This window comes from Spodoptera frugiperda, chromosome 5 (assembly GCF_023101765.2).
Source record: "Spodoptera frugiperda isolate SF20-4 chromosome 5, AGI-APGP_CSIRO_Sfru_2.0, whole genome shotgun sequence".
In the NCBI taxonomy this organism is placed as follows: Eukaryota; Metazoa; Arthropoda; class Insecta; order Lepidoptera; family Noctuidae; genus Spodoptera; species Spodoptera frugiperda.
In genome coordinates this window covers 2687128-2705259 of record NC_064216.1, presented here as the reverse complement: position 1 = coordinate 2705259, position 18132 = coordinate 2687128, and the positions used below count along the sequence as shown (strand labels likewise).

The following is an 18132-nucleotide window of genomic DNA, read 5'->3' as shown; positions in this document are numbered from 1 at the left end:
AAGGGGTTGATTCCACGTTAAGTCCATATAAAAATATCCAACATTAGAATAAAACGCGCTCATTTCATTTCAAACCAAATATAAAGGCGCTCATTGTCTATGAAACAATGTTAGAACGCGACCATTGCACCGGTTGTAATAAAGAACGCGCTCAATAGTGGCCATTTTGTTTATTTAATATGTTATATATTTAATATTTGATATATAATATATATTTAATATTTATTTATTTAATATTTAATATTTAATATTTGTTTTTATATTTAATATTGTGGCCATTTAATACTTTGTTTCATTTTACCTTATTATAAATCAATAACATTTTTTGTGATAACCATTTCAATAATATACAAAAAGGAGCTCATTGCGACAATGAACACCTTCTTTCCAGTTACATTTGGGACTTTGGCAATGAAAACTTAAAGTGTAATTTAATAACTAAGTTAATGTAAAAAAAAAATATCAGCAATTGAGAAATATATGTGGGGTTCATTGTGTACATGATTAAATATGATATTCTATGTACTTTTTATGAGAAAATTGAGATTTTAGGTCTAATTACTTGATTACTCAAAACAATGAGAATGTTAATGAGCGCCTTCTTTTCCTGTGCCCTTCAATTGTTTTCGATACAAAATCTAATAAGGAGTACCTAATTCAAGTAATCATTATATGTCTCTGAGTGCGGCCGTAAGACCTAGATCACATAGAATATTATAATTTAGTCATTCCGTGTGGGAAACAAACCTGCGACAGGTTGTGTATCCGCTTGTGATTTTGACATTATACTAACCTAACTAAAAAGATAAAATAACTATGTGGTTTACCACAAAACAGTAACAACATAACATGTAACTAACGCCATCTAGCGAAACATTCAGAAACTACAACACTATCACGTTGCTTTGTTTTGGTCGTAAACACGAAATGCTATCATGAACACGAGGTATATACCCTTGTAATTTTTACTTATTGAATTTTACAGTTTTGGTCTGCGTCTTTTATTTCCAGGTGCGGTCGGAAAAAGGAGGTGCAGATAGTAGGGTTTAAAAGTCGAAAAATTCCGATCTTGTCGAATTAAAGGTGCTTTTACATTTGTGTTCATAGCCTACCACGGCAACTCTAGTTCCTCAACCAATTAAATTATGCCTAATTACTAAAAAATGATAACTTTATTCATACAAAAATAAATTCCTCACTTTCCTAAATAAACAATCCAGTTTTAAGAAACGGGGATCTTTCCTAGGGATGATCAAAGTTTATAAGAATAAAGAACAAAAATAAGGTTTACATTATTTATTAAACATAATAAAATGGCAATAACAAAACATTCCTATTGGTGTTGTGATCCAGGAACCATTTCATGTTAAAATCGATTTTAGAATTATGTCGACACTTGATAATATTACAATTACCTAAATACATATTAATCTGATATATTAATTATGAAACCTGAATCGGTGGCGCTATTACAATACAAAAATCTACACTTCATAAAGGCACCTTTATTTGGTTACCGTTATAATTTAAAAAAGTGATGTATTGGACAAAATATATTATAAGCTTTATGTAATAACTTCTCCATTCCTTGATAGAACAAATATTTAACTATAAAATATGTAGGCATGTCATCTTATATACAGAAACGATTAAAGGAACAAAGAAGTCATCGACATAAAGCATGATGGACTAAAAACATAATACTTATATGTGTAATTCATAATGGAAACACCTAATCCTGCAATTTTTAACTACATCAAATTAATATTCACTTAAATTACTTTACACAATAATATTTGGTGTACAGATTTATCCATATAAAGTACTATTGCCAACTACTAAAATAATAAGTCAATAACTGCAATAATATTCAAATATTTAGAAATATATCTTAATATTTAAATAAAAACAGTAATAGATCCTATAATCTATATTGCTTGTATAACAGAATACAACCTAACATGTAACATTAAAAAAATAAGATTAAGAACTCAAATCTAATATCTTTGTGATTATATAGGACTATGTACAGGCATATAATTTATATAGGATCTCCTTACATTAATAAATAAATGTTTAGTACAAGTGCACACAAGATTGTCCTTACAAACATTACCTATATATATGTACCAATCCAAGCTCATCACATATTCCCATGACCCTCCAAATATTAGCAAAACACTATAGAACATATAGAAAAGTCTATAAATTAAAAAAAGAAATACCAGAAAATATTATGCATAGCTATTCAGCCAAGATTTTTAAAGTGTTATTTCATTTTAATTTAATGTACTTTTGTCCTGTGAAATTAATAAACCAATAAAATTCTAAATGTTATACACTAAAATTACATGATATTGGCATCAGTCCATAACCAATCTCACTCACAAATTCTGTAAGACAAAAACTAAAGATAAAATAAACTTCTTAATTTGTTTCAGTAAATCAAGAAAGTGGAGAAAATTAAAGTTGCAAAATATTCATTATCTTAACTAAAAATCACGGTTTACAGAAGTTCCCACTGTGACTTGTAATTAGTCAAATTTTTCTCCATTATTGTATGTGAGTAAACCGTGATTTTTAGTTGATTTAGTTCTGATGTTATAGTATCTTTCTCGTGATAGTTATCTTTACCTAACTTTACATTTCAGTACCCATGAATTTATGCATCATCTTACCACAAGTCATTGAAATAGAGAGTGAAGAATAATTTAAAGTAGAGTGAAATTGAATTAATGAGTACTAAAAATAAGCAAAACCATATTAGTTAATAACTTCATTATTTAATGAATATGGTTTAGTCACCCATCAATACAAATGGTGCATGATTAATGTAATTTTACAACTTTAATGTGTTTTCCAAGTATAGTCAGTGTCCCACAGAATTTACCCCACTCCTTTAAGGACAATCACACTAAAATATTTACTTACCACTAAATCTTTCACATTTAGTTAACATTCAGACTATTTTGATATAATATATATTGTATATTATGTATGAGGCATCTAACCATTGAAGACTATTCTTTACAATATTCAAGATTGAGAAAATTTAAGAATGTATATTACACATGTGAAATAAGAATCTGATATGAATCTGTGTTGTATATTATGTCTGTTTATCTCAATTCATTCTGAATGCAATATGTACAATAAATCTCAAAACATGTTATACTATATCATATAAAAACTTAATTCTATGACTGTGTCATTATGCCAGTTACAAATAAATGCTAAATAAGGCATATGATAACATCATAAGATTATTCTTAACAATAGAAGCTGCTATTATTGTTCCTAGCATGTCATATATTAAATTTATCTATATATTATGTATTGTTTCTACAAATTATGTAATTATGCATGGCTACTCCATACAATATTAATTGAACACTATTTTGTGCTAATAATTGATAATTGAAATGCCACATCCAAAATTTGAAAGAGAAGTTAGTCATAGTTATTTTACTGTTTCTGCCCTATCAATAAAAACAAGGCCATAGTAATTTAACTATATTATAATACAAAATTTGATATAACTCAATAAAAGGTATTTTCCGTTTTTATATCACAATGACATAACAACACAAAATACAATAAGTTAGCTTTCACAATTATTGCACACGCATTTCAAGTATTGTAGAAATGTTTCCTCATTCTTATACACCTCGGTGTAACATCCACTTATCATAAAATACATCACATTTCACATGTTGGGGCTATAATACAATATATTAATATAACTTACGACTACTATTTAGTCACTTCACTTCTTTCTTTAAAGTTACAGTCTTATCTGTTTGCTTGGCAGCAGGTTTGGCTGTGGATCATTTCTTCTTTCTATCCTGAGTACACTTAGGGCAGTACCATTTACCTTTGGGCTTGATCTTAAGGTCCACACAGGCAAAGTGGAACCATTCTATAGGGCAGTCAGGGTTGTCACAGCCAATCATCTCTCCATATGATACTTGATGACAGAGACAATATGTGGGCTCATTTGGATCCACAGGCATATCCAACACATCACTGGGATGAGCCATTCCTCCTACAGAATCTAAATCAGCATTTTCCTCCTGTTCTTTAGAACTATTAGCAGTAGCAGCTGCACCTTTACGTACCGCTTTTTTCTTCGCGGCCGACCTGCCTGAAGCGACGGCGTCGTCCTCACTAGACGCTCCAGCACGTTTCTTCTTGCCAGTGGTAGATGCACTCTTGTCATTAATTTTACTCTTCTTCCTACCCTTCTTGACAGTGGCGGCATTTGGTTCCTGGTCAGCAGCGGCCTGCTGTGCGGCACGTGCGCTCATTACTTTCTCCTGTATCTCAGATTCAAATCGTGCGAGGTCAGAGTCAAGGCGACGTATGTGCTTATCAACCAACTCGTAGGTCTGTATTGCAAGTTGCACTTTGTCGTCTCCGTACTCCTTGGCTTTGTTGAATAGTCCTTGAATAGTATTTACCTTTTCTTTCTTGGTTTCTTCGTCCATTTTCGGGATTTGTGGTAGCAACTCGTCAGCCATAAGGTCGATCGTCCTCATTAGTCCGTGTGCACGGTCATCTAGATCACGCATTAACTTAAAGTTTCTCTGCAATTCTATCGGCAGGTGCTGCAGACTGTCCAAATAATGCTCTAAATACAGTGCAGAAGTCATTTTGCAATCTTTAGCAACGATGTAGAAATGAAAGTGCGAAACACTGATAATAAAACAACTGTTACACTGAAATTATTATCACTAAAACTATTTCAGTTTCTTTTTTAACTCGCGCATTTAGTTATTCTTAACTATTTGATTTAGTTTAACACATAAAATTAACATGAAAAACCCGACAGATTCGTGATATGCACTTTGCAACAATAAATTTCGTTTCGTTCAAGCTCAAACAAGCGAATGTGATTGAGTGTTGCCACTTCTTTCGTTATAGTTTGAACGTTTTTAAATAACAAAATTATTTCTAGTTTTAGTATAACAAATAAGAAATAAAAACATTTCTACTAAATGAAGGCTCACATGACGAATATATACCTAATATAAAAATAATACTTTTGAATAAATTTTTAAAGTAAATATTGAAAATAATTGTTATTTTAATTGGTAACCTTTTATGATAAGGCGCGTAACGCGTTTCGTTTTCGTTTGCAACTTCTGCATGTAATTTTAACTTCTTTTGTACTTTTATAGTTCAGGCTGAACTTTCAGCAAATTAGTAAATAATTTGCTTAGCTAATAAATATCTTATAATTAATTAAATGTAGAGATTTAATTATTTTTATCAAATAATAAATTCCAAGGTTTTCCTTTTGCGAATCTTTTTTAAATTAATTTTCTGATTACCTAATAATATAATAGGGAATTCATAATGGATTAATGATCATTCAATAGATTAATTTATAAGTCCTTCTTTAATTAATTAACTCCGACGATATATCGCTTTCGATCGAAATATCGCATGAGGCTTTCGATAATCCAAAATGTTCGCATAACATAGAAACACAATCACTTCTACAATCACTACTACACTGCTGACGGAAGGCCTCTTCTAGCACTGTTAAAGTTTTGAGCATTAATCACCAGGCTTTAATTGCGCTATCAAAATAGTTATAGTTATTTTTTATAAGTAGGTAATAGGTACTTTCATTTCATGATATAACTGACTCAAGAAGACAAAACTGGACAGAAAAAAAAATAAAGAAGAAAGTCAGTCTTTACTGACAAACTGTCCCCGGCCATCCCTGTAAAATTGGATTCTATCAAAAATGACGTGTAAAACATCGAATTTCAAGTCAATGCACCACTAAACTGTGCGATACTTTAACGATAGAACTGTTTACCATTACTTACCTACCCTTACCCCATAATTCCATTACCAATTTTATTTATTTCATGACATACCTACATTCAATTTATTTTAGATAAGTTTTTAAAAGTGCTTTCTTTTTACCCGACTGCGCCAGAAGGAGGGTTATGTTTCAGGTTTGTTTTAGGAAGTAAATAAAATAAACAACACATTTAACTTATATTGTATTAGCAAATAAACAATTTATAAAATATAATTCTTATTACACAATGAAGTCCATGATACGAAGCACTTCAGCTCGACGCCGTCATTGGTTACCATGTGACTTTACAAGCTGCTTAATTAATCGCTTTATAAATCCTGAACATTAGTACGCAGTCACATTGTAACCAGCAAGCGACGTCGCACGTGGACTATTCGGCGATTACAACAATTTGCTTTCCATTTTAATATTAAAAATTATAAACATTTAAGAAAAAATGCAAATAAATAATTAGCAATTGCCATTGACGGCAACATAAAGAGGCGCTCGTATTCTACATAATATAAAACATGATTTATCATTTCCTTACAGCTATAATTACATCTCTTACTACTGTATCGTGACCATTACGTACATTACACTACTATTCTACATGCTGCTCGTACTGATTATTACGCAACGAAAGTAGACATTCCCAAAACTCCATATAGCATAGTATAAATTATTTCTGGATTACACAAGATACACTCGAATTCATATCATTACTCCATAAGAAACAAGACTTGTATTTACATAAAAAATGGCGGGTTTCGTGACTTTATCTTTCAGTACCAAGTTGGTACCCGTTTTACAAAGGAACAGTTTAGATTGGTATGTAAATATAAACTGGGGTATTGTCATGTAATATTTCGAGTCAAAATAATTGCAAAATGTTCACCCCCACTATACAAAATCATAAGACAAAGTAAATACATAAAACGATTTTGTAAACTTATGCCTAGCTAGGTACAACACTACATTTATTTAGAAAATTTGGTACACATTCGTTGCTCATTTTAATATTAAAACGTATTAAACACAGTCGCGTGGGAACAGTGAGCAACTAAACACTTCGGAATGTATATTTGAGGAAATTCAAAAAGCTCACACAGGACACTATATTGTTTAAAGAGAGATATACATATATATAGTTAAAAGAAAACTTTTGAGATTCCTTTCTTACCTACATACAATTACAATAGAGTACACAAAACCATCTCCAATATAATATTCCACTATGTGATGATACAAAATGTATAAAATGGAAGTTAATTGTATTACTTTGACGAAAATATACAATCGTTATATATAATGTAATTGGCACTACATACGCAGGTCACATATTATATGAAATTACAAAACATTTTTATTATACTGTAAACATTGCAATCTTACACGTAGGAATAGGCATCTATCTAATTTATTCTCCACCTAACAAACATGCCTAATGGAAACAATTATTGTTCATAAGATATAAGACTTTATATGAATAATAGAAAGAACATTCTCCATAAATCATAATGACGCACCATCATTGTTTGCATACAAAACATCGACTAGCAACTTCATAATCCTGTTTTTATTAAAGCATTTTTTTAAATTCATAAATAAAATTATACATATCGAGAATCTCAAACGTAATTTCACAACCGTCTGTAAGCGGTTTTGAGGGTCAAGAGAAATATTATTATTCAAATTTATTAAGAAGCTAAGCACCATGCAGTAGGTTGTGCTAAGGTGGGCCTCATCAGTCCGAACACTGTAGCAGTGAAGTTACTCAAACGACAGCTACATATTGTCAACGTAATAAAACATCATTCTGCCACCATTCATTCCAAAAGGAAGAGTAGATATTCATTAATTTAATACTACTATCTATCCATTCTCGTCACTACAGTTATATTCAATACCGCGTATATAATATTTTTGGTTTTACATATGAAACAATCATTTACCATCCGTCCGATCTTTCCCTAAGACTAGCCAATAAATCTTTCGTCTGATATAAACATCAAATTATTATTTATTATCAAATGAATTATACGATATTCCATGCAATGCACCATGTTTTACCTATAATATTGACCTGTGACCTAATAGTCTATAAGAGGGCACAGTAAAATGGAATAGACAGATATGAAAGATCCTTTCAAGACATACATCGATTCAAGTATAAATATTAAGATACAGCTAAAGGTCAAATACTCCACATTCCCGATGCCAAATATCACAATAAGTAAGAACGGAAGTGGCGGGGCGAGCGGAAGAAGCGAAGGAGTTAGACGAGCGTCTCGTACTTGTCGAGCACGTGCGCCTGGTTGGAGTCGTCGCCGTGCGAGCGCGAGCGGGGCCGCGCGTCCGCGGGCGCCGCGCTCTTGGAGCGGGCCGCCTTCTTGTCGTGGCCGCACGTGCACGCCACGGACGACTGCCGCTTCAGCGTGTGCGCGCGCGCCGCGCCCCACGCCGGGTCCAGCGACTCGCTGCGCGCGTAGTGCGGCCGCTTGGCGCGGCCCAGCGTGGCGGCGCCCTGCCCCGCCTGCCCGCTGTCCGACGCCGGCCGCATGGACTCGCTGCGCACGCACACGTTCCCTCCCGCCCGTCTGAACGAGTCCAGCACTCTTTCCTCGATCTCTTCGATATCTTTCTTCTTCACGAGCCAGATCTCTTCGGAGCCTCTTGTGAAGTAACTCGACCCTTTGCTCACGGAGTATTTGTCCTTCGTTTTAAATTTACAAGTCTTAAAATTATTCTGAGTATTTACATCATCGTTGACCTTGTGTACTTCTCTAGAGCGAGCGGGGTCGGGAGAAGCGACGTTGCGGAAGGCAGTGCCGTGCGAGGGGAACTGATCGGGGATCTTGGCACCGAGGCTAGGCGAGCGTATCGTGACATCGACCGGTGACGGCATCGGCTTGAACTCTGGTTTAATTATCTTTTGGGGCTCGGGACGCACTTTTTCGGGTTCCGCGGCGACGTCAGACCGCTGCCAACGCGGGGGCGCCGCTGCACTGCGCGTGAGACTCAGTTGCCGTTCCAGTACGGAGGGTGCAGTGCTCAACTCAAAATGAACATTATCCTTGAAGGGAGTCGCAGGCGGTGGAAGGTCCTCTCGACTATTGTCCGAGCCGAGTCTCTCAGTTCGCGGCCGTCCTCGCACTGATCCAGGCCGTGATAAACGTCCCGTAGTGCCACTTGCATCCTCGGCTGCCTTCTCGAATTTCTTAATTTTATCCCCAACTCCATTAGATTCCTCCGACTTAGTAGTCTGTTCGCCATTTTTATCGGAGTCTTTTTCAATTTTTGGTTCGTCGACCTTCGCAACCTCGTTACATTCCACTGGACGAGTTATTTCTGTCGAAGCAAGAGATAGTTTTTCAACTTTGACGGGACCTTCTTTGGCAACCGGGGATTCACGCCAAGGAGTCCTAGGTACGCTAGGTGCATCGTCACTCTTTTGAACGGCGGTCGTGGGTTTATTTTCAGGAGCTGGAGGTGAAGTCACTTCTGATCGTGGAGGAGTCGGCCTCCTCGACGGTGGCGACGTGACATTGTTCACAGGCGGAGCTACAGCTCGCACAGGCGGAGACTTCACCGGCGGGGAGGCCACGGGGGGCGGGGACTTGACGGGAGGAGACTGGACCGGAGGGGATTGGACCGGGGGGGACTTCACTGCTGGGGGAGCCGCGCGTCGCGGAGGGGAGGGGGCGTTCACGGCTGGACGCCGACGACGTGGACGACTGGCGCGCCTGCCGCGCCTCGATGTCGCGGCTGAGGAAGGACGAGTTGCGCACGTAGCACGCGTCTATGGGCCGCGCCGGCGGGGCGGCGGGCGCGGCGGCCGCCGGGGGCTCCGCCTTCAGCGTGATGGCCACGGGCTCGCCCGCGCCCGGCGCCGGCGCGGCGGGGGGCGCGGGCTCGGCCGGCCGCCGCGCCGGGCCGGGGTCGGGCCGGGGCGAGGCGCGACGTCACGCGCGTGACTCGGTCCACTGGTCGGAGTCGTCGGAGTCGGAGTCCGCGCCCGAGCTGGTGTCGCTGAGCTCCACGGCGACGCGGCGCGCCAGTATGCTGGCCACGTCCAGGAACACGGGCGCGCCCCGCAACGTATCGTACCGACCTGTGTTCTCGTCGCAGCGTTTCTCCACTTTGCGAAGTTTTATACCTGAAAATGATATCATTCCACTCGTTACAAATGATGTGTCAAATTAGGAATGTATTAGCTTTAGAGACCCGAGCGGAATAACAAATGTTATAAAATGATTTAGACATACCATCGCGAATGGCCTTCAACAAGTCGGATCTGGGATCGGGTTGTGGGTCGGGTGTGGGGCGCGGTGGTTTGAGGGCGGAGGCTCCACGCAGCAAGGCACCGGGCGAGGGGGGGCGCGGCCGGTCCTCGGCGGGGGGCGGCGGCGGCGGGGACGGGGGTGCGGCCGGGGGCGCGGGTGCCACGGGCGGCGCGGGGGGCGCAATGTGTCCGCCGGGGCCCAGGGCACCGAGTGCGCTTAGTCCACCGTCTGCTTCCTCTGACGACATCATACCTGAATGGAAACATCCTACTCTTAGTACAAATAATAATGTTTGTGAACTTTTATTAATATTCCAAAAGCGAGTAAATGAAATGTAGTAAAAGTGATTACAAAGAAATGGTAACGTTACCTATAACGGCGTGCATGTGGTCGAGATGTGCATCGAGCGCGGTGCGGTGCGGCGGGGACGCGCCGTTCATCATGGGCGGGGACACCGTGCCCTCGGGGGGCGGGGGCGGCGGGGGCAGCGCGGACCTACGGGCAGGACACCAGTACAGTCAGCAATATTGATTAAATAGTGAACTTAGTACATACTTTTATACATCAATATTTTTAGGCCAATATGTCCAGACTACTCTGAAAAGCAATAAACGTACAACTGATCATATTCAAATTGCATTTTGACATTGCATAATTGCGCATTCCAATAACCTACCGATCTGTAGATTTGCCTACCAGAGGTAGAATTTTGACACATTTTGTATGGAGCTTATGTCAAAATTCTATCTCTGGTAGGCAAATCTACCGATAGGTAGGTTATTGGAATGCGCCGTAATTGTATTTGCATGGAGTTTCTGTCAAGATCGATCTATAGATTTTGGTTTAAGATCAGTTAACTTCTTATAACTTATCATACCTTGTGGGAGTGTGTACAGGTGGGGGCGAAGCGGCGTGCACGGCGTGCGGGGGCGCGTGCGGGGGCGCGGCGGGCGCGGGCGGCGCGGGCGGCGGCACGCTGGGCCGCAGGCGGCGCGGCGTGCCGGCGCCACTGCCGCCGTAGATGGGCTCCCCGCCCACTGACCCGTACGGACTCTCCTCTGCCACTACAACTGTAATACAAATGGTTTAAGTTATACTGCTTCATTGTAACACGGTCAGACCATTAACGGTAAATTGGTAGTAAGTCAAATATCGACAATGAGAGTAAACATCTCTTCAAAACTTCCAATGTTATGATAGGTCAAAAAATTACATGTCTCATGACAAGAAATGTTTACTATACTGTTGGATTATTATTATTTCAATTCCTACTAAAATTTCTTACTTTTAGTAGGATGGATACAGATACTTTCGTACAAGTCTATACTAATATAGCTTTATACCTGAAGAGTTTGTTTGTTTGTTTGTTTGAACATGCTAATCTCCGGAACTACTGGTCCGATTTGAATCATTCTTTTTGTGTTGAATAGTGCATTTATCGAGAAAGAACGCTATGTATAGGCTATAAAACATCACGCTATGATCAATAGGAGCCAAGCAGAGCGGGTGAAACCGCGCAGAATTAGCTAGTGAATAATATCTCACCATGTCCGTTTCCAGTTATCCTTGGCTGTCTGTTCTGCGTGTTCTCAATCTCGATGGAGTTGGGCCGCGCTGGCTGTACCGACGGCGGCCGGTTCTGAGACGCTCTGTACCCACCATCCGATATATTCGTCGCTGAAATTATCATGGTTTGTTAAAATGAGGTTTTTAAATATGTTTATAGGTAATCCCTGACCAAAGTAACACCTATTGCTATATTGAAAATTCTGAAACTTCAAACTCATTGGTAAAAATGGTGAGAGAATCATACAAGAATTGTAAAGGATAATAATATGTAGCCAGTATCAATTCCACAATCAACAAGATACATACGATAAATAATACCTTTCCTACAATTAATCGGGTAAAAGTCAACAGCCCAATTTAATTATTATGTTATCGGCCTACTCACGTAACTGTTTGACGAGGAACTCGACTAGCGTCGTTAGTCGCGGAATGCCGCACATGAATATGAGCCTCTGGCATGCCTTGAAACTAGTCGAGTTCCTCGTCAAACAGTTACGCGAGTAAACCGATAACATAATAATTAATTTAGTCTTACGAAAGTTAAAATAAAATTACAGCCAAATTGTATAAAAAAATATACCATATTTACTGCCATACTCAGAGTCATTTAATGGTTACTTAGTCCAGTCCTTAGCTTAGCTTAATTGTTTTCGATACAAAATCGTTACTAAGGAATAGTTTAAGTAATAATTAAATATCTCTGAGTGCGGCAGTTAGTTGTAGATTTCCTTATGTACCGTAAAATGGGGTGAATAGGGATCGAGAGGTGAATAGGGTCAGAAGAGGGGTGAATAGGTATAGGGGAATTCTTCATAGTATCTATTCACCCCTTTTCTGTCCCTATTCACCTCTCGATCCCTATTCACCCCATTTTACTGTACTTACTCTGGTAGACAGGATCAGGTTTGTAGTGTGGCTCGATGTTGTAGTGTCGCAGCTGGCTGGGCGCCATGATATGCTCGCCGCGGGTGACGGCGGCCTCCTTGAGTCGGTCGCGCGTCGAGTGCGGGGGCCGGACGCGCCGCGCGCCCCTGCCTTCCGCGTTGCCTCCGCTGCGGGGCTGCCGGACCTGACAACAAACATTTTATTTAACGAAAATCTTTTTACTTCTGTTTTTGGGTCAAACATACCGCAGCTTCTATGGCAAGCCGGGATATGATATACAGGAGCGACCAACCAAAGAGCCCCGAATCAATCCAGATCAATGTGTCATGTGTGTGAGGTCAATGATCATGAACAACTGTTTTGAACTCAGCAACAAATAAAATCTTAAGAAATGGTTGAAAGAAATAGTTTTCACTTCCCCCTGATTTCTCTTTTGCAGAAGATTATTTGCAGAAGATTATGTACAAAATATTAACAGCCTGTACCCTTAGTATGAGTTTGCTTTAGGTTTAAAGTAATCGATACGAGAGCGCGATCGGCGTTCTGATTGGCGGCTCGAATAAACCAACCAATCAGAGTGCCGAACGCGCTCTCATTTCGTTTTCGTTCAACGTAAAGCAAACGTGTACTAAGTAATTATAAGTTATGGTTTATAAATCACAAATCAAGCAAGAATGATTCACATTCTAATAACCATATTCTTTGAAGCTACATAATGCCAGTTATAACCATACCTTCTTCCCCCGATCATGCTGAATCCGTTCAGTATCTTGCAGCATCTCTCGTCTCCATAATTCGAAGAAGTAGTCGGGATCTGTGTAGAATTTCCTCGCGTCTCTACCGTCGTCTCTGAATTCGTTGAGCATCTCGAGCGGCGGCGGTCGGTCGCATCGCGCGTACGTCGACAACATGGCCGATGGCATCGAGTTGCGCGAGAACAACTGTTGCTGGAACGACCGCGCTGAACGGAACGCCTTGCGCATTTGTATGTCTTGTAGTGATACTGTAATAAAGATTATAAGGTTTAGTTTAATTTTGTATAGTTTTTAGTGTGTGCAGTAAGTCATCACATCAAGTAAACCTAAGTTTACTTTGATGTAGACCAAGTATTGGTTTACAATTAGTGCAAAATGTTCAATAAAAATATTGTTTAGCACTCTTCTCTTGGAACTAACAACTAGCTTTACTAAATGAACGACCAACATAACAATCGTAATTTGTCTTACAAATTTTAAATGTATTTTTCAACAATATTCAAAGAATAGAACTCAAGGTGACAATTAATTTAGATTTTTTTTTTTATATTAAATGGGTCGACGTTTGGCCGCTATCTCGCCTGAGTAAATCTAATAGTAAGTATTCCAAGGTAAACCTCACCTTCCTCGACTCCAGAATCGAGTTGCGTGACCTTGATAGCGAGCCGGTCTATCCTGGCCTGCAACACGTTCGTCCGTTCGGCCAGGTTCGTCGCCTCCCGCGTCAGCTCTCCAAACATGTCCTCCGCATGTTTGGACAGCGAAGACAATTGCCTGGAATTACAGAAAAAGATATAATAATATTATCTGCTTTCCATTTTCTCTACTTGAGATTATAAAGAAGAAAACCGTATTGCTGGTATTAAATAATTTCTGAAACATAAAAATTGGACCGAAATGATAAAAGCATTCACCATTACAATATAACTTTCTAAGGATTGATTATAGGATATACTTCATCATCATCAGCCGGAAGACGTCCACTGTCGAAAAAAGCACAAGCCCCTCCCCTCCACCCTCTTAGTCCTCTTACGTAGAGGATACTTATTATTCTGATATTATTACAGAAACCTACACTAAAGAAATATCCTATTTCACGATTATTTAATTACAATTTATCCTCAAACATTATCTTACTTTCCTACGAAGACATAATTTGAATAGAACAAACACATTATCATATCATAACAATTGTTTTTTTAACCTAAAAATAATAAGAATTGTCTACAGCTTCCTCAAATTATTTCTCATTTGAATACAAGAATAATAAATCCGTTTTCCTTATTACATGGTTAATCTTCTATGATATAAAATGAATCGCTAAATGTGTTGTTGTTGTTAAGCGTAAATATTGAGAACAGCCGAACCAATTTCGATTCTAATTATTTTTGTTGGGTTTGTTATAGTTAAAAGAAGATTCTTATGAAAGAAAATCTTAATAAAGATGTGCAGAAATAATTCGTAGGCAAAACAAAGTTCGCAGGATCCGCTAGTTAAAAATAATTGTATAATAATAACAAAGAATGTCATACGAACATAGAAGGAAAAATTATTGTTTTAACTGTGTACGATATTCACGCAATTATTCTGTTGATCTATTAATAACTTATATAAGATACAAGCATATTAAACATGAATTAAATTAAGTAAATAGCAATTATTTATACCAACTTCAAACAACAACAAATAGAAAACTAAAACATCATTTCTAAGTTGTTTATTTTTGAGAAAAATATCAGTACATAAGTATAATATTTAAAAAATAAAGTGATACATAAATCAAGCTAAGACCAGGCAAGGCTGAGGTCAAGAGCGGTCCCCTTAATTAATAAAAGGTCCCTTTGAAGGAGGCCAAGCGATGCAGGTTAATGGCAGAAATGAGGCTTCGAGGAAAAACGCCGAAAATAGACCTTTAGAAACGTTTTTAAATATCTATACAGCCTCTTTGTAAAGCCTTGATGAGTATTTACTATAAAGGCTGGTTAGAATGTACTGACATTTTATTGTGAAGTATTCTTCGCGTTCAAGGATATTCTTCGATCTTGCATTCGTAATGCCTGTAGGGCTACTCCGGTTCTCGAATGCGAAGTTTCGTTTAATCTTCGGCCGTAAGTTTTATTGATTTACTAATAGAATTACTTGAAATAATGTTTTATTTTTAATTTCATATCAAAACCTATTTATTTATCTTCATTTAATTCGTTCATTTTTGTTCACGAAAGTTCGCAATAAATAGAATTGTAGTATGCAATCTGCGAAGTTTTTTCGTTCATTCGTTCGTTGAATTAGAGTAGACTGCCCCTAGTTTGAATCATTACCTATTACAAAATAGTTTATATCAATAGCCCTATTTTACACTATTTTAATAATAATAATAGTGTCCCATTGAAACCTGTTGACCTAAATACATTCAAGGTTAGGAAGTTAATTCGGAAATACCTCTTGTATTATTCACTATGTGACGTTGACCGACAGTGCGACAGTGCGAACCATCAGCTAATTGAGTCAGCTCAGTTAATTGTATTCTTTTTTAGGACACACCCTGTTGTTGTACGTTAGCCGTAGTTGGGTACTTGGTAACAAGAGCGCATTACCTACATTCAAATTCATGCTTATCATACAAAGAGTACAGTCAGATTTTGTACTTGAAAATATCTACTTTTCGCCACATAAATATTATCAGATCATTCTTATTTTATCATTTATAAGCCTATTGTTTGTAAGTTTAAGGTCTTGATCAGTGAATGAATTGATCTGTTTCTTATAATATTCATGTCGACCTGTACCCTTATAGCCTTACTACTCTACTAATGGTACAGTAATCTTAGTATGACTTTGTTCACGTTTAAAGTGATCTGTTTGGTTGGTTCATTCGCGCCGGCCAATCAGAGCGCCGAACGCGCTGTCGTTTCGATCAGTTTAAACGTTAAGAAAACTCATATTTAGGGTCTGAATTGCAGAACGTTAATTGAAAATTAAGTTAAGAACTATACTTTTATTCATATTTATTAACCTCAATGTTTTTTTATAATTATGTTCCATGGAAATCTCCGATTTTACATAGTGAGTTTTAATAAGGCTTTTTAGGAGGACATTAATAATCTCACAGATCTTACATAACCTGTCGTATACTGAAGCACTGATAAGAGCGAGACACAATGTCTATTGTTGTCTCATATACGCGCAGACGAAAGGTAAAGCTAATATTTACCTGACAGTGTTAGCGAGCGTGCCATTGGTGACAGCCTCGAGTTCCGACGGGACCTGGAGCCGCTCGGGCACGGTGCCGCGTGACACGTGCACGGGCTCGACGCAGCGTTTCGGCAGCGGCATGGCTGCGCAGCGGCGCCGCTACCTCGTGTACATCACTGGAACAAACAGAATATCACGTTAATTATACGTATAGTGACTAGTAGTACAATGTTTTTGTTAAGGTGAGGTAAGGGCAAAAAAGGAAAAAGTAACTTTTGGAACCTAAATAATATTTTTCTATTATTCTGTATTGACTGATCGCAAATGAACACAGAGAAGAAAAAAAAATTCTGTATAGTAACTAGTAGTACAGAGTTTTAGTCAAAGTAAGGTAAGGGTGAAAAAATTAAATAGGTAATTTTGGAACCTAAATAATATTTTTCTATTATTATGTCATTTAGTAGTGTGGTTACCTGCTAGCTAGAACTAACCTAGCAGATGGGTTTTCCGGCTTGGCCATTAACCAAATTACATAATACTATAGTAACAGTTTTCCTTTAATTTCCTACTTTCAGATATTGAGATATCTTTTACTGGCATTCTGATTCTACCATCTTCACAAATAATAACGCGTTATTATCAAACAAATCTGAATATGTCAATCAAGTCACCAGTATCAAGTACCACCCTTAGTACGAGTTTGCTTTACGTTCAAAGTAACAGGGTTTTTTTGAGGGGGGAAAATCATCCCATAACTTCTCTCGCCTTAGGTGGGGCGAGAGGGAGTGTCAGACTCTTACTGACTAAAAACCACCCCGTTCCTATTCCTGCTTTTCAAACCGGAGCCCCGGTAAACCCGCTTGGTAGTCCGCAGCTCCGGATCAGGAAAGTAACAGGGGTACAGAAAGAGTTTATAATCATTAATTTCCTTGACTTTCATTCAATGAACATAATCCATTAATGTTTAATTTCAATGAATATTTTTCCCCTTATCGCTTTTAGGTGTGGTTAACAAAATATCAGTATCTAGAAAGCGATATATACATTTGTGGTGTGTGTCTATGTTTGGTAATTGATAAACTGTACTTTTCTTATCACTGATTACCTAATGGTAGTCGGGTTTTGAAAAATATACCTACACATAAATATCTTTACAAGTGCTTGAACAAATGAACATATATTCTAATATATTAGGCGTAGCCAACTGAACGATTGATAGACATACGTTCATTACCGGTCAATTAAAAAAAATATGTTTCCTCTAAACTATTTCTAAATAACAATAATAAAACAATGCCAGTATGTAACTACAACAGAATTTTAATTATTTAAAAATAGAAAATGTAATTTTAATTAAAGAATCCTTGAGATTCTACACTCGCGAGCAACCAAATCGACTCAACCTACATGTGCTCATTCGTAGATGTTTTCTTAAAAAAATACTGAATTGTTTTTAAATTCCGATATACCATTAGAAAGCTTACAACTTCAGCTTTAAATTGGTACCATTATTATAAAAATTGTATCAGCACTTTTTAAAATATTTAACTTAATTCAGCGGACAAGAGTATTTGCTCACTCCGACACCAACAAGTTATAACACAAACTACCCCTATAAAAGCTCCAT

The 18132-nt window shown here is 38.0% G+C and overlaps 2 protein-coding genes across 6 annotated transcripts in view; both read right to left on the bottom strand.

Moving 5' to 3' along the window:
* Positions 1-1281: 1281 nt before the first annotated feature.
* Positions 1282-4892, bottom strand: LOC118271898 (inhibitor of growth protein 5). Its single transcript, XM_035588158.2, has one exon. It carries the CDS (start codon positions 4650-4652, stop codon positions 3828-3830), a length of 825 nt encoding a protein of 274 aa, XP_035444051.1. The 5' UTR covers positions 4653-4892; the 3' UTR covers positions 1282-3827.
* Positions 4893-9610: 4718 nt separating this feature from the next.
* LOC118271576 (actin-binding protein WASF3) overlaps positions 9611-18132 on the bottom strand; it is a 28661-nt gene continuing 20139 nt past the window's right edge. For all 5 annotated transcript variants that reach the window (XM_050693663.1, XM_035587650.2, XM_035587651.2 and 2 more), the window contains exons 2-10: positions 16525-16681; positions 13936-14087; positions 13293-13561; positions 12559-12742; positions 11650-11781; positions 10982-11174; positions 10475-10599; positions 10087-10356; positions 9611-9977 (exon numbers count right to left, since the gene is read on the bottom strand). In XM_050693663.1, coding sequence (XP_050549620.1) covers positions 9784-9977; positions 10087-10356; positions 10475-10599; positions 10982-11174; positions 11650-11781; positions 12559-12742; positions 13293-13561; positions 13936-14087; positions 16525-16646 — 1641 coding nt within the window. In that variant the 5' untranslated portion in view covers positions 16647-16681 and the 3' untranslated portion in view covers positions 9611-9783. The remainder of the gene's footprint in view (positions 9978-10086; positions 10357-10474; positions 10600-10981; positions 11175-11649; positions 11782-12558; positions 12743-13292; positions 13562-13935; positions 14088-16524; positions 16682-18132) is intronic.